General features: G+C 58.6%; 1 protein-coding gene across 9 annotated transcripts; it reads left to right on the top strand.

The window, feature by feature from the left end:
• Positions 1 to 2,527: 2,527 nt before the first annotated feature.
• LOC135327221 (proline-rich protein 36-like) lies at positions 2,528 to 12,249 on the top strand. 9 transcript variants are annotated; one of them, XM_064505360.1, is made up of 7 exons: positions 2,528 to 2,641; positions 5,226 to 5,348; positions 5,759 to 7,668; positions 7,787 to 7,982; positions 8,384 to 10,856; positions 10,963 to 11,908; positions 12,026 to 12,249. In XM_064505360.1, the coding sequence occupies exon 5, from the start codon at positions 8,804 to 8,806 to the stop codon at positions 9,713 to 9,715; it is 912 nt and encodes a 303-aa protein (XP_064361430.1). In that variant the 5' UTR covers positions 2,528 to 2,641; positions 5,226 to 5,348; positions 5,759 to 7,668; positions 7,787 to 7,982; positions 8,384 to 8,803; the 3' UTR covers positions 9,716 to 10,856; positions 10,963 to 11,908; positions 12,026 to 12,249. The 9 variants fall into 9 exon arrangements, 7 of the variants coding, with proteins under 7 accessions (XP_064361430.1, XP_064361432.1, XP_064361426.1 ...); XM_064505362.1 differs by having other exon boundaries at positions 10,963 to 11,238; XR_010387363.1 differs by having other exon boundaries at positions 8,384 to 8,467; positions 10,963 to 12,249.
• The last annotated feature ends 3,006 nt before the right edge of the window (positions 12,250 to 15,255 follow it).

The following is a 15,255-nucleotide window of genomic DNA, read 5'->3' on the forward strand; positions in this document are numbered from 1 at the left end:
TGCGGTTTACTGCGCGGTCGGAGGAGCGCGGGGGGGGGGGGGGGGGTGTCTCCTGTGTCAGCTCGGGAGCGTGTCGGGGAGCGGGGGGAGGAGGGTCGTGGAGGGGCGGGGGCAGTGTCGGAGCTGAGGCGGGGCCGGTCGCGGGGGTGTCGGGGGAGCCCCGGGCCGGTGGTGGGGCCGGCGGGGCCGCGCTCGGGGCTCTGCGGCCGTTTCCGGGGGGACAGGGGGGAAGGGGAAGGGGGGCGGGACGGAAAGGAACGGAATGTGCCGAGGGTCAAAGGTGCCCCAGCGCTGCGGGTGGGGGGCGGGCGTTGGGGTGCGGGACTGCGGGGAGCCGTAGCTTTCGGCGCGGCATGCCGGGAGCAGTAGTCTTCCGGCACTGGGCTTCCGGTGGGGCCTGTTTGTTCTGAGCGCGGCATGCTGGGAGCGGTAGTCTTCCGGCACTGGGCTTCCGGGCGGCCATGTTGCTTGGCATGGCATGCCGGGAGCAGTAGTCTTCCGGCACTGGGCTTCCGGGCCGCCCTTTTCGCGTGCACGGTATGCTGGGAGGTGTAGTCTTCTCAGGCGGGGCTACTGGGTGACCATGCTGCGCCTCTCGAGGTGGCCCCGCGGGGGGGGCGGCGGCGGCAGGTCCCTGCCAGCGGGGTTCCCAGCGGGTGGCCGCGTGGCAGGCCAGGAGCTGTAGTGCCCGCTGGGTCTGTTCCTTACTGGACGTGTGTCACTCACGCCTGAGTCCCCACAGGTCACGGGGGACAGTGGAATGCCCCTGTTTTTCCCCGGTACAGGGCAGGAAGTGTTTTCCATCTCCGATGGTGTTGCAAGACAACCTTGGAAGCTCAGAAAGAGTGTTCCTGCTGTTTAAACTAGGCAGATGAGGAGGAACCCCCCCCCCCCCCATTTCCTGGGAGGAAATAATTCTTTAATCAAGGCCATGCTAGAAGTGCTAAAGCCTTAAAGAAATAGTAAATCAAAATGTTTTGTTTTCTATGTAGACGTTGCCAATTTAGCAAAGGAATTCGAGGTATCCCCGAACTGAACTGTCCTCATTATAATACAAGAAAATCACGCCCATAGGTCAGAAAGACCTGTGCCCGGGTGAAGACCCCTCCCCTGAGCATGCGTAGTTTTAAAATGGTGTGTAAGCAATATTAGAATTGTATGTAAATCACTAACCAACCGGTGTAAGAGGGAAAGTTGCAAACCTTGCAACTTGTATAAATGCTACTTGGAAAGCCGGGGCGGGGGGGGGAAGTTGCGCTTGATTTGTGGGGAAAACACCGAGCAGCCAGGCTTGCACAACTGAAATAAATAAGCAAATGTCTCTCCTGAGCGTGTCATTATTGGCTTAGTGCACAGCGGGCAACGAATCCGCTTTTCGGACAGCAGCGTGACCAGGCAGGGTTGTCCCCGGGGGCTGTGGCTGTCCCTCTTGGAAATGGGGAGGGTGGGAAGAGTAGGAGGGGTGCTGCGGGCTCCTGGGGGTCGTAGCTTTGCTCAGGATTGGGGCCGGTTAGGCAGCTGCTGGGAGGAGTAGCGGTGCTGGGAGGGCACGGTGCAGAGCTGTCCTGCTGTGCAGCGCAAGGGAAAGTCGACCAGCACCGTTGCTGTCCGAGGACCCTGGAACAGCCCGAGAGACCCTGGAACAGCCACCCCACGGACACCGTGTCACTGCCTCGCAAGGCCACTGCGTTCAGGTACGTTTGACTACATCCGGCAGAAGAAATGTAAGCCGAAGGATCAGGGCAAATAGCTGCTTGTCTAGGTTTGTTACCTAGCGACGCACTGGCAAAGCTTTTTATGAACACCCGTACTCGATCGAGTGCGTATTCATTCTGTGAATATTAATTACTGCCAGACCGCGTACGTCACTGATGCTTTAAAGCAAGTCCGTGGCGCTGGGGTAGCACGTGTAGTGGAGGCTAAATGCAATAATACCTCGTTTTGATGTTGTTCTCTTATACGAAAGCACTTGGAGCAGATTAAGACATTTCTCGTCCTATTTTGTTTATTGAGTGGACCCTGATACTGGGGAGAAGCTGCCGTGAAGCAGACCTAGTAGTCAGCTTCCTTAGAGAAGGCGTCTTGTCCTGTATTTGAGGGCTTCCAGTACGTTTTGACAGACAGTAGTGAGTGACGGGTTTCCTTTGGACCCCCCAGGGAGCAGAAAGTTCTGCCGGGAAGGCAAAATGTTTCTTGCGGCTGGGTTGGAAGAAGCTGGCTGCTGATGCAAGGCAGTGACAATTCTGGGGAGTCGCGGGAAGTTTTGAAAAGACGGTCGTTCCCTTTGCTAGAAGGCTATGCACTTCGGTTCCTAATAGCTGTAGTAATGAAGCCAGGTAAGCGTTCGGGAGGAGCCCAAGCCACTTTTGCCTAGCGAGTATTTTGCAAGGGGGGCAGGAAAGCGCTGCGCCCTGCTCCTTGCTGCCCTCGCGTGTCTGAAAGGCGGCACTGCACGCGGGAGGGGGGGCGCGCATGCGCATTGCGTTCCGGCGCGCTCACGGCTGCCCTCGCGTGTCGACAAGGCAGCACTGCAGCCGCCGGCGGCCACCGCTGCGTACGGAGACCGTTGCGGGCAGCCGGCGCACACGTGCGCGCTGCCGGTCGCCGCGTTGGCCGCTACTCTGCGCTCTCTCGGGGACGGGTAAGCGCAGGGGCCGCGCTCGTGCCCCCTGCCCGGTGCTCACGGACCGGGAGCGCTTTTCCCGAGAGGGCTTTTCCTTCTCGGTGCTTCCTGGGGGCGCGGGGACGGGCAGTGCCGTCTCGGAGCTGCTCCGCGGCGCTCTCTCCCCGGGGCAGCCCCAGCGCCTGCTCGCTGAAGCCCGCCGCTCTCTCGGGCGCGGGCAGAGCAGCCTCGGGGCGCTCGCTGCTCGGCCTGAGCGCCGGGGTGGCGCGGCGGGCTGCGGTTGGCGCGCGGGAGCCGGCCGGCTGCAGCGCGGCGCTGCGACCACGCGAGGGTGGGGCCATTGCGGGTCTGGGCTGCCTCGCGCTGCGCTCCCCCCGCCCCTGGCGCTGCGCTCCCCCCGCCCCTGGCGCTGCGCTCCCCCCGCCCCTGGCGCTGCGCTCCCCCCGCCCCTGGCGCTGCGCTCCCCCCGCCCCTGGCGCTGCGCTCCCCCCGCCCCTGGCGCTGCGCTCCCCCCGCCCCTCGCGCTGCGCTCCCCCCGCCCCTCGCGCTGCGCTCCCCCCGCCCCTCGCGCTGCGCTCCCCCCGCCCCTCGCGCTGCGCTCCCCCCGCCCCTCGCGCTGCGCTCCCCCCGCCCCTCGCGCTGCGCTCCCCCCGCCCCTCGCGCTGCGCTCCCCCCGCCCCTCGCGCTGCGCTCCCCCCGCCCCTCGCGCTGCGCTCCCCCCGCCCCTCTCGCGCGGTCCTGGGCCGGCGCACGCGCGGTGCGGCGGCGCGAGCCCTGGGCGGCCGGCGCACGCGCGGTGCGGCGGCGCGAGCCCTGGGCGGCCGGCGCACGCGCGGTGCGGCGGCGCGAGCCCTGGGCGGCCGGCGCACGCGCGGTGCGGCGGCGCGAGCCCTGGGCGGCCGGCGCACGCGCGGTGCGGCGGCGCGAGCCCTGGGCGGCCGGCGCACGCGCGGTGCGGCGGCGCGAGCCCTGGGCGGCCGGCGCACGCGCGGTGCGGCGGCGCGAGCCCTGGGCGGCCGGCGCACGCGCGGTGCGGCGGCGGGCAAGATGGCGGCGAGCAGGGCGGGTGTTTTGGCTGGACGGCGGCGGGCGAGGGCAGAGGCGGGCTGGAGTCGAGCATGTGGGGGCCGCGGTGAGGCGAGGTGAGGCGAGCGTGCGTCTTCGGGTGGCCGCGGGTGTCGGGCTGTGTCTTGCCAGCCGGGGCCGTCGCTGCGTGGAGGCGGCGGGGCGGGGGGGGGGGAGTCGGGCCGGGGGCCGCGCCGCGCCGCACCGCGCCGGGTCTGCGCGGCGCCGGGTCTGCCGGAGCGCGGCTCTGACTCTCCCTTTTGCGTGTGTCGCCTGTAGGGCCCCGGTTCCTCCCCAGCGCGGGCCGGGGCGTGCGCTCGCCCCTGCGGACGCAGCCTGGAGGAGTGTGTGGGGGGTGTCTGCGCGGGGGTCTGGATGTCTCTAGCAGCGGCACGGCAGCCTGATGCCTCCTCTCGTCTGGGACGCGGGGTCCTTGGGGAGTTCCCTGCTGCCTCCTCTGGCGTTCTCTGCGAGCTCATAGATCCCTCCACCTCCTCTCCTCCCCCCCCCCCCCCCCGCCCCGCTCCCCTGTCTGGTGGGGTGGGAGACCGGTGGCTGCTCCCGCCGAGCTGAGAGCCACGTAGGGCACCCCTGTGTGCTCACTACGCATCTGGGATGGCACCCCTGCCCTGAGGGCCCCGCAGAGTCCCACCCTTCCTGCAACCAGCCCCCCCAGAGCCATTAAACCACCCACTCAACCACCCACAAATCCTGCCCCAACACCCCCACAGGCCCCAAAACGCCTCCGAGCCCTGCCGCAATGTTGTCACTGACTCCAGACCTTCCCCTGCACTCTGTGCAAGGCCCCAAACATTCCTCAAACTGCTGCCAGACCCAGTGCCCGCAGCAGTGAGGCGTTCTAACAAAGATGGGGTGCGATGTGCGTCTCCGCCTCGACTCAGTCCCGCTTTAGAGAAACAGGAACTTAGAGCACTTCCTGGTGAAGAGTGTTGACGGGTGAATGTGCGGATGACAAAGAGACTTTTCTCTCTTTTCTTCTGAGCCGCCTCTCAGAAGCCTCTGTGTGTGCACGATGTGGCTGATCTGGGATAATCGTGCTGTGCGCAGTGCTTAAGGAGAACATTGCCCTAAAATGGAGGGCTAAGGAATAGCCTAAAAAACCTAAAAGGCTCGGGAAGAGCCAAAGAGAACACCGATGGGCTCTGGGAAGCCCCAGTGATGCTAGCGAAAACAGCGTGGCTTTTAGGCACCTCCTCAGAGCAGCAGCAATGTCTCGCTCCAGCCTATGGGACAATGGGGACTCTTAATTACCGCCTTGAATTACCACAAGTGTTGCAAAAGCAGAAGGGACTAGGGAGCATGCAGAGCAGGTTATGGACTATATGTCAAGTTTAAACAAGCAACAAGCCCCTCTGCAAACAGAAACAGGTTTAGCCCTAAGTAATAGACGAAGGTAGCTGTGAGTAACGTGAAGCGAAGCGGTGACGTCAGTCACCCCGAAAGCCTCGGAGAAGCGGTCTGAAAATCTGGTACCCTCGCGGCCTCGGCAGTCTTTTTGGTTTGTTTGGCAGGGTAGCCCACCGAAGGGGGACATCTCGAAGAGAAGCAGCAAGACCTGGGGATCCGGTGGTTCATTTTGGTCGTCGCCTGTGAGGCCAGCATGCAAGAGTAAGAGGAAGCTAGGAGCAGTCTCAAAAAGGTAATAGGTCTGAAAGGGAGACAGGCAAATCGAGGGCTGTCGTTCCTCCACGTAGTTAAAGACCGAGAGAGTTGTCGGTTAAGCGCATGCATACGAGGGTTTGCGAACAGTAACAATAACACTGAAGCGGAATAAAAATAAGGTTTCGTGGAAGATGGCGTTAGGAAGGTATTAGGCGACGTGCCCGCCTGCCTAATAACCTAGCCCTAATTGCTGTGTGTAACGTTTCCAGACCGTTTACCCTGCAACGTATGGTGCAAAGTGCCGTATTAAGACCTTTCCCTTAAGGAAAAGAAGAAGAAAAAAAGAAAAAAAAGGGGGAAAAAGAAAACAGGGTAAAGAGAAAAAGATCATGCATAAACCTAAGCGTTTCACTGGAAGTAAAACGCGAGTTTATCGCTTCCTTACAGAGGTGGAACCAAGGACAGCAAATGCTGACGAGGAGAAGAGACGGACGAGCGTTTGCTTGCGGTTAATACCGAAGGGACGGGATGAAACAAGGAAGCCAGAGTGCAGCGGCCCCTCGATATCACCAGGAACTGCTACAGGAGGAGGCGTTCTGGCACGGGTAACTAGGGTAAGTATGGCTAATGACCGTTAGCAGTTATTTTGGCCTCCCCGAGGCAGCGCTGAGGACTGAGTAACCCGTTCCTGCCCTGTGGCTGCTGTTGCCTGTATCTGCCTTAGCTTTGCTTTGGCTGTTTCTATTTTGTGTTGTTACTGCTCGCGCGTACGTGGAAAGGGAAAGACAGAACGAATGCTCTCTTAGATTAATGGCCACGGCTGAGGTTGAAGAGAGTAAAAAACGTGAGCAAGCTGAAGTAATAGAATCCAAGGGAGCCAAGTGAAAGCTGTCTTCCTCTGCCAGAAAAAGGGAAAGCCCGTTCCTCCTGGCAAGGAAGGAGCGCCATTAATAGCGATCCGAATAATAGATCGCCATCGTATAACGGAAGGTCTGTATGCATTACGAGAAGTGCTCTGCGTACATGTGTCTCCATGTGTGTGACTTTACGTGCCTGTGAAGCGTCATACTTCACGAGCTGCGAGACAGCAAATTATTATCTTGGGGGAGTGGTGGTCAAGTGACCAGAGCTACTGAAGAGGAAGGGAGCGAGAGAAGGGTCTGAAGTGTAAAACTGAGAGATCGATTTCAGGAAGGCTCAATCAGCGCAAGCCCCGGGTTAGTTACCTGGCAATGGTATTTGGGGAGACGGGATGACAGTAGATAGGTTGAAGCCTCATGGAATTAAGGCTCCTTCTCACCGGTTCCCGCTTAGAGCAATTGTAGGAGGATTTAGTTTCCTCCAGCAGCATTAAGGTGGCTTTGCCGGTGTCAGCAGACCGCGGTGGAAAGTACTGGGAGGGAGTCGGGAAGGGAGCTGGGACGAGGAACGTGACTCTGCTTTCACTGAACTGGAAGAAGTGGCTATAAAACCTCCTGCCCTCAAATTCCCAGGACAAGGAAAGCCTTTTTCAGTAATGCTTTCCACATCTGCTGACTGCGTGGGAGCAGCACCGCTAGAAAACGGCAGTAAAGGAAAGCGGGTGCCGGTCGCCTCACCTGTACGTCCCCTTTGGGGCTGGAACAAAAAGTCTCTGGCTGTGAGAAAGACTGTTCAGCAGCGATGTGGGCTGTAACCGTCTTTGAGACTTTTAGCTTTGATCGCGCAGGGGCCATCCAATCTATTCAGTTCCCTCTAAAGTAATCACATCAGGGAAATAAAGAGACAGCGGAGTATCATCTATCCGAGTGGCGCAGTGGGCGCTGATCTTAACGAGCAGGGGCAGGGGGGCAGTTGCTGTGCAAGTGTTACAAGCAGTGGCTCTTCTTGTGCGCGTCTGAATTGACTGAGGGGCAGAGCACGGTTGCGCCAAAAACGCGGACGCAGGAGGTTTCCGAGAGGTTGATCTCTAGCGGCTACTTAGTCTGACTTCCCTTTCGCGGCAAGCCTGACTGTCTTCATAGCTCTCAGAACAGGGGTTAGGGGAAGCGGTACTTGTGGCTTGCGTATTCTTGTTTACCTTGCTTGAGTGTGTATATTGGATCCGCTTTTGTGCTTATAAACAACTTTGGATTCTTATGATTTTCTGCAGAGCTTTGATCTTTTTCTTTTTTTCTTTTTCTTCTTGGTTTGTTTTTTTTTTTTTTTGCTTTCCTCCCTCCCTGATGGATTTTACTATGCCTCCGTCAACGAGCCCTGGCTGGCAAAGTTGCTGTGTCCCAGCGGAGACTCTTAGGCGAGATGGAGGAGTTCAGATCCGCAGCCTGCCAGAAGAACGTCGCCCAGGAGGGGTTGCTAGCCTCGAGCTATAGGCGCTGGTGCGTGTGGCTCGTTGTGTCAGACGCGAAGGGGTTTTCTTTGGCTGCGGAAATTTTAGCTTGCCTTTACACCCTGTAGCAGTAGTATTTTTGTTTTGATAAACTGTGTTAATCGTAGGCGTTCAGGACCTCGGGGAACGACTGTGTGCTGCCGTGAAGAACTACAGGCTACCACCGCTCTCGGACCTTTGTAAGTTATCACGCATCGAGAGCTTCCAGGAGAATTCAAATGCCAGCAGAAAGGTTCTCCGCCCGGTCCCGACGAGGAGGCTTCGGCCCCAGGAAGGTCGGCAGCGTCCTTACCGGACTCGCGGGTAATAAGCCGCGATGCATGGACCGGCAAAGGAGGGGGGGATAGCGACTGGTAGCCCAGAGTCTTCAGTAAGACAGAGTCTTACTGTTGCTAGCTGGGCCACGAGGTCTGTGCGAAGCCTCGCCTGTTTGTTTGGAGCTCTGTTTTGGTCTGTTTACCTGGAATGACCAGTGAGGCCTAAAATAAGAATTTTCGTGGCTAGATGGGTCAGCTGTGACCGCACCCGTCTTTGCCTTGCTTCGCTGCCTAGCAGCAACTTGGGATGCCAGAGTAAAAACTGCCGCAGCGCTTAAGGGAGGCTCTGCATTTGCCCAGGTTAGGGAGCCATCGTTAAAGCTTTGGGGGAAGAAAGCTCTAAAAGGAGAATCTCCCAGTGACCTTGGTGGCTTGATTCACTTGCAGGATGCTGTTCTGAGGGCCAGCAACTCGAAGGGATGCAGCTCGGCCCTTTTTGTTGACTTTGGTGATGCTGTTTTGAGGAAGCATGTAAGTACAGAAGGGGTCTGGGAGGGTTTTCAAACAAGACGGGAAAGAGCAAGGAAGATTTGAGAGCGTGGAAAAACTAGGTGCCGCGGGTACTGAAGTTGTTACGGGCTGAGGGCGTTTGGTGTTGAGCATCTGAGAGGGGCTAATGCACGAGGAATGGTAAAATGCTGTGACTGAACGCGAGGTTCCTCCCCGGCCTGGGCCCGTGTGTGCACCCTCGCTCCCACAGACACCCCGGAGCCGTAGGGATACGGGTGAGCAGGCCCACGAGCGGACTTTGGGCACAGCGGTGCGCAGAGAGCGCTGCGGGCTCAGCCGGTGGGGTGGAGTCGGAGCATGGCGAGCCAGGCTGTCGGGATCCATCCGGTTCCGCTCCCTGCCCCTCTGTCCAGCGCTCCATCCTTCTCTTTCTTTCCCCGTGGCTCTGTCCAGTGCCCCATCCCTTTGTTTAGCTACTCGTTCCTCTGCCCAGCTCCCCCATCCCTCTTGTACTCTTTCCATCTCTGTGACAATATCTGCGTCCATCTAACTGGCTCTCTATCGCTCTATCCAGCTCTTCATCGTCCTCTTCCTCTTCCTATCCCAGTACCTGCTCGCTGTCCTTCCGTGCGGCTCCCCATCTGTCTGCCGCTCTCATCTGCCTTTCTGCCTGTACTTCTCTTTGCCTTCCCAGCCCTCTGTCCACCCCTCCAGCCATCTCTCTCTATTTCCATCCCTCTGCTCAGTTCCTCATCCATCTATTTGCCTCCCTATCCCTCTTTTCCCCTGTTTTGTCCCATCTCTCTGTCTGAATTGCCCTCCCTCTTTTTCTCTCTCCACCTTTCTGGCCAGCTCTTCGTCGTTCTCGTCCTCTTCCCATCGCTCCTACTGGCTCCCTGTCCCTCTCTTCCCGTCCCCGTTCCTCTCTCCGGTTCTCCCCCCTTCTCTGTTGCTCCCTCGCCATTCCTCTGGCCGCCTCGCCTTCCCCATTTTTCTCTCTTCTGCTCCCCGGTCCTCTGTGCAGCCCTCCCTCCATCTGTGTGGCCCTCTGTCCCTCTCTTTCTCTTCCTTTGTCCAGTGCCCAGACCCTGGGGCCGGCTCTCTGTCCCTCTCTTTCTTTCTCCCTCCATCCATCTGCCAAGCTCTCTGCCCCTCTTTTCTTTTGTTCTCCCCCCTGTCCCCGCGTCCAGGTGGAGGTCTGTCGTTCCTTTGCGTTTTGTCTGGTGCGGCGGGTGGCGAGAGGTGGTCGGCGCTCGGCAGAGATGGTGATCGGCAGCGCCCGGAGGGTGCCGTCGGTCGGTCTGGTTCGGGTCACGTCGGACACCTCCGCGGGGACTCTGCCCGCGGAGGCGCGGGGCTGTGGCTGTGCAGCGGGGGAGCACTAGCGGGCTAGAGATGCCGTGGGGTACGCGGCAGGCAGCGAAGAGGCTCCTGGGGAAGGTGTCACGGAGGCAGAGAGCAGCAGAGGCTCCGAGACCTTGGGCGTTAGGACAGGCGCTCGCGGTAGGGCGGTCTGGAGCTGCTGCTGCTGCTGTCTGTCCTACTCGTCAGCGCGGTCTGCAGTTACTGCCTCTTGTCTGCCTGCGCGCAGCCAGGGCTGTCACGTGGTGCAGCTTGAGTTGTGATTGCGATGCTGGCATTGAGCCCACTTTTCTGTCAGGTCTGCCTTTAATGCAAAGTGGTGTCTTCCCTATGTCTACAGCTCAACCCATGTTGTTGATTTAGTGCTTCCTGAGGGGATATGCTGTGCTGTCAACACGCACACCCACCCCACCCCTGCCATCGCTTCCTGATGAATGCAATCATTTACATAGCTTCTGGCTTGTTTCTTTCCTTGGAACTCCTTTCTCTTTGCTGTTCTGGTCCCTCCAAACAATTTCTGTTTCTAGCATTATTAGTGTTGGGCCCTAAACCTTCTAGACCTTCCTTCTTTGAAGTCCAGAGGTTCCAGTATTGTTTGTACTTTGAGAGTAAAGGTCCTTCACAACTCATGTCTTAAGTATGCAACTGTCTTACCTGGGATTTTCGTTTTCGCAAGTTACTGTTTCTTTCAGGAGCCAGCTACAACAGTAACTTTGCTATAGCAGAGAAATGGGGTTACATGTGTATGAGCAACAGCACCGTAGTACACAGCAAAGCCATAATCTACAGTACTGGTAGCACAAGTCAGTTTCCCATCAGCTCCATCTCTCCAGGGTTTGGAGGTTTTGGAGGCCTTACTTTTTATCCTGCCTTGGCTGGACGGTGCTTTCTGAGAGTGTCCATCAGAGGCAGAGTTTCCCTGCGGAGGACCATCTAGCAAAGGCTGGAGGCGGCCGGGTGCCTGAGCGAGCCTGCCTGTCCGTGAGAGCTGCTGTGACATCTTTGTGATGAAATGGAGCCAGAGAGGGTGACTGAAGCAGCAGGGAGGGTCAGTCATAACTGTGGGAACAATTACGGGCCTTGGACTAGGGAGTAGTTCTAGGAGGGCTGTGCAGTTGCCCGGCCTCTAACTAACTGCTCTGGCCTCTTTGCAGGTGCCGAAGCCCAGTCGGGCAGTCGAAGGAGCCTTGTCACAGCTGGGAGCTCTGCGGAGATGCGCGGCTGGCCATGGAGAGTGAGCTCTGACTTGCAGCGTGGACACAGCTAAGTCCTGGGCTGCATCGTATGTGAGCAGTGCTGGGAGGTGCGAGGTGATTGTTCCCTAGGTGGTCACTGGTGTCACTGGCTGTGGATGTTTGCCCATGGAGCTGAGAGGACCAAAAATATTAATTGTCTGACCCGGAGATGAATTAGTGCTTGCAGTGCTTCAGGTAGGTTCAGTGCAAGTGCAGCCTAGTGCAGTCCTGTGGAGTGATTCTTGCACATGCTCACATTTGAATGGTGGCTAAAACCAAGCCTCTAAACAGCAGCTGTAACGTGATTCTGGTGCATGTCTTCCCGTTCTGCTGTGCTTCTAGAGGAAGGGAAAACTTCTTAAGCTGTGGGCAAAACTCCTTGCCTTCTCTTTACTGTTTTCATGTGTATGGGTGCTTTGGTGTTTGTTGCTTAAAGCTGAGGGTTTGGAATTTTTCACTTAAGGTTTATTGTTTAGTTTGTTGTTGAGGGTCTCTCACTCCGGAGTTACAGTTTATTCCTTTCTTTTGTGGGGCTCAGTCTTTATCAGTCAGGGTTTACAGTTTGCTCGTTTAGTGATCAGGGCGCAGAATTTAAAATCCAACCTTAGCCATAAATTTTAAAGTCTCGGCAACTATTAGGGTTCCAAGACCTGCAGTTAGTGTTCAGGGCTTATGACTTACTGATAAAGGAAAAGGGCTAAATCCTTAGATAAACTGTAAGCCCTGAAGCCTAAGCAGCAGGCTGCAAACCCTTCTTTGGGCTTTGTAACCTTCCCCTGTACCCAGCGTTCAGCTCTGCACACCGACCTGCGCTCTGGATTTGATATGGCGCAGGCCCATCACACGGAGACTGGCAATGTGACAGGTGAGCTGAGAGCTGTGGAAGTGTCTTGCAGGGCTCTAGCCTGGGGTAGGGCAGAAGTGCAGACAGGCAAGATCAGGCATTTTCCTCTCATCTCTGAGATGAATCCTATCCCTGAAGGAAAAAGCAGAGGAGTAGGCTGTCAGCTACTCGGACACCTGCCACATCAAGGGCAGCAGCAGGAGATGACCCTTCCCTGATGGATGGATGGACGCTGGTGTAGTGATGACTCTTCAGGCATCACAGGTAAGGGGAAGCATGCTGACACTGAGCTCCATGGCAGACTTGCTTCCAGCTATTGTTTCTGCGCAGTAAAACAATAAACAGTTGCTTTATTCTTTGCACTCATCTCTGTGGTTCCTGCTGTTGGTTTGCCTGAAGATGATGCCCAGGGGAGGAGATTACACATTGTGTCCGGGGCTGGGAGCTGGTCCCCGAGTCCCTTGTACTTTGGAGTGCCTGCGCTTCCCAGGGAACCCAGTGCTGTTGACAGAGCTGTGGGGAATTTCCCTTGCATTGCCTGGGCTCTTGGGGGTGTTTCCCATCATTGTGGGGGCACCCAGGGCCCCTGCAGGGCTGTGTGAGGTCACCAGACTGCTTCTGGATTTGCTTTCAGCACTCCCCAGTGTCCCTTGTGGGTCTGGTGCCAGGGCCTGTGTGCCTGGAGTGGGGAGATAAAGTTTCCATGGGGGTGGGGGGAGCCTGCAGGCACCATCCTGTCAGCTGCACTGAGTCCTGTGACATGCCTTATGACCCCTCTGGTGTGCCCTAAGCCCCTTTATTTGTATTTTGCTTTGCCCCAGAGCCCTGCATTTGCCCTCTGATGCCCTCCGGAGCCCTCAATTCACATTTTGGGTTGCCCCCAAGGGCTCTGTGTGTCTTTTGTTGGGCCCTGTGGTTGTTTTGCAGCACACTGCAAAGTTCTCTGTTTAGCTTTCTCTCCTGTCCCAGAGTTTTCTGGGTGCTTCTTGGTGGTGCCCCCAGAGTCACTCTGTTTGCTCTGTCATTGCCTTTTTCTACTTCTGTTGTACCCAGAGCTCTCCATTTGTTCTCTTGTCCTCTGCATACTCCCCTTTCCCCTCTCTATACCCCAGGCCTCTCCCTTCAGCTTTCAGGAAGCTGCTCTCAGGAGTGGGGGTGCCTCTGCTGCCCTGGCAGCCCCAGTTGTCCCTGATGGGGCTGATGGCCATTCCCTCTCCCCAGTTCCTGATGGGCTGCAGCTGCAGGCCCTGGGGCTGGGATGAATGCCAGGTGGAGCTGGGTGGCAGGACAGGCCCCAGGTGGGGCTCCATGGCTGGGGCAGGTGGGACAAGCCCCAGGTGGGGCTGATGGCAAGGGCGGGCACACGCCTGGGCTGGGGCTGCATTTGGGGGAAGCTCATGCTGGGGCTGGTTCTGGACGATGGAGCTGCTGCTGAGCACTGCTGCCTGGGACCGGCACGCGGCTGCCCTGCGGAGGAGGTGAGCGGGGCTGGGGGGGTGCGCGCTCCGGGCTGCAGGTCCCTCATGTGCCGGGGGTCCTGGTGGGTGGGAGTGTCCCGGGCAGCGCAGCACAACTGGGGCCAGGGGAAACTGCACCGGGGCTAGGGAGGGTGGTGTGCTGGGGCAGTGGGGGCTGAGGATGTGGTGGGGAAGAGCAGTGCTCCGGGGCCATGGAGGTGGAGGGAGGGAGGAAGGGGGTGTGCCGAGGCTGTGGTGGTATGGGGGGGGTAAGGGGGTGCGTTGGGGTTCGGGTGGGGAGGAAGGAGGTGCGGTGGGTCTGCAGTGGTGCTGGGGGGGAAGAAGGGGGGTGCGCCAGGATGGGGCAGGGGGGAAGGCAGGCGGTCCGCTGGGGCTGTGGTGCGGTTTATTGCGCAGTCGGAGGAGCACGGGGAGGGGGGGGGTGTCTCCTATGTCCGCTGGGGACCGCGTTGGGGAGGGGGAGGAGGGATCCCAGGGGAAGCGCAGGGAGGGTCGTGGGGGGAGGCAGGGGCAGTGTTGGAGTTGACCCGTAGCCGGCCGCGGCGGTGTCGGGGGAGCCCCGGGCCGGTGCTGGGGATCGCGGGGTCGCGCTCGGGGCTCTGCGGTGGATTCCGGGGAGACAGGGAGGAAAAGGGAACGGGGGCGGGACGGAAAGGAACGGAATCTCCACAGGGTTAAACTTCACCTAGCGCTACGGGGGGAGGGGGGGGGGTCCGGGGGGCGCCGCTGGCATGCCGGGAGCGGTAGTCTTCCGGCACCGGGCTTCCGGGAGGCCTTTTTTTTGTTTGAACGGCATGCCGGGAGATGTAGTCTTCCCGCATTGGGCTGCTCGGACAGCATGCTGTGCCTCTCGAGGCGGCCGGAGGGGCAGTCCTTTGCCAGCGGGGTTCTCACCAGCCGGCCACGTTATGCTCTGTGGCAGGCCAGGAGCTGCAGTTCCAGGTGCCGGTGCCTTCTCAGCCCTGCAGCAGTGGCCCGCTGGGTCTGTTCCTTACTGGACATGTGCCGCTCACGCAGGAGTCCCCATAGGTCATTGGGGACAGTGGCATTTCCCTGGTTTTCCCTGGTACAAGGCAGGAAGCATTTTCCATCTCTGGTGTGACCAGGCAGGCTTGCCCCCAGGGGCTGGGGCCGTCCCTCTTGGAAATGGGGAGGGCAGGGAGAGTAGGAGGGCGCTGCGGGCTCCTGGTAGTTGTAGCTTTGCTCAAGATTGGGGCCAATTAGGCAGCAGCTATGAGGAGTGGCAGTGCTGGGAGGGCACGGTGCAGAGCTGTCCTGCTGTGCAGCACAAGGGAAAGTCCTCAAGGAAATGTGAACAGCACTGTCTCTGTCCAAGGACCCCAAAACAGCCTGAGAGACCCTGGAACAGCCACCCCACAGCAGTACCGGGGACACCATGTCACTGCCTCCCAAGGGCACTGCGTTCAGCTACCTTTAACTGTGTGGAAAGAGCCTGCAGGCAGGAGCCCTGGCCACAGGTACAGAGAATCCCCGGTAGCCTGGAACTATATCTCTTTTCTTTACAAAGATGCCATCTCTTTGATGCCTTGCTGCTGCTTCCATCTTGCTCGGTGCCCAAGTCTACTACATTCAGATCCACCTTTCTTGCTGCCCTCTGCTCTGTCTGAGCTGCTTGCCAGATCAAAAGGCGTGTGCGGCTAAGAATTAGGCCAAGGTGTCTCAACTGCTTGCTATAGGACAACCGGGGGGTGAATCGGCAACAGGACAGGAAAGTACCTGTGGATGAGAAACAGCTGCTTTAGAGATCTAAGACGCAGGGGCAACTGAGAGGAGTGAAAGGAGCAGGGGAAAATGGTGATGAGGAAGGTGTGCTGTTAGAGGCAGTACAGTGCAGAAGAGAGGGAAAGCTTGCTCCTATGATGAAATAAA

The sequence above is a fragment of the Dromaius novaehollandiae genome, chromosome 1 (genome assembly GCF_036370855.1).
Source record: "Dromaius novaehollandiae isolate bDroNov1 chromosome 1, bDroNov1.hap1, whole genome shotgun sequence".
NCBI lineage: Eukaryota > Metazoa > Chordata > Aves > Casuariiformes > Dromaiidae > Dromaius > Dromaius novaehollandiae.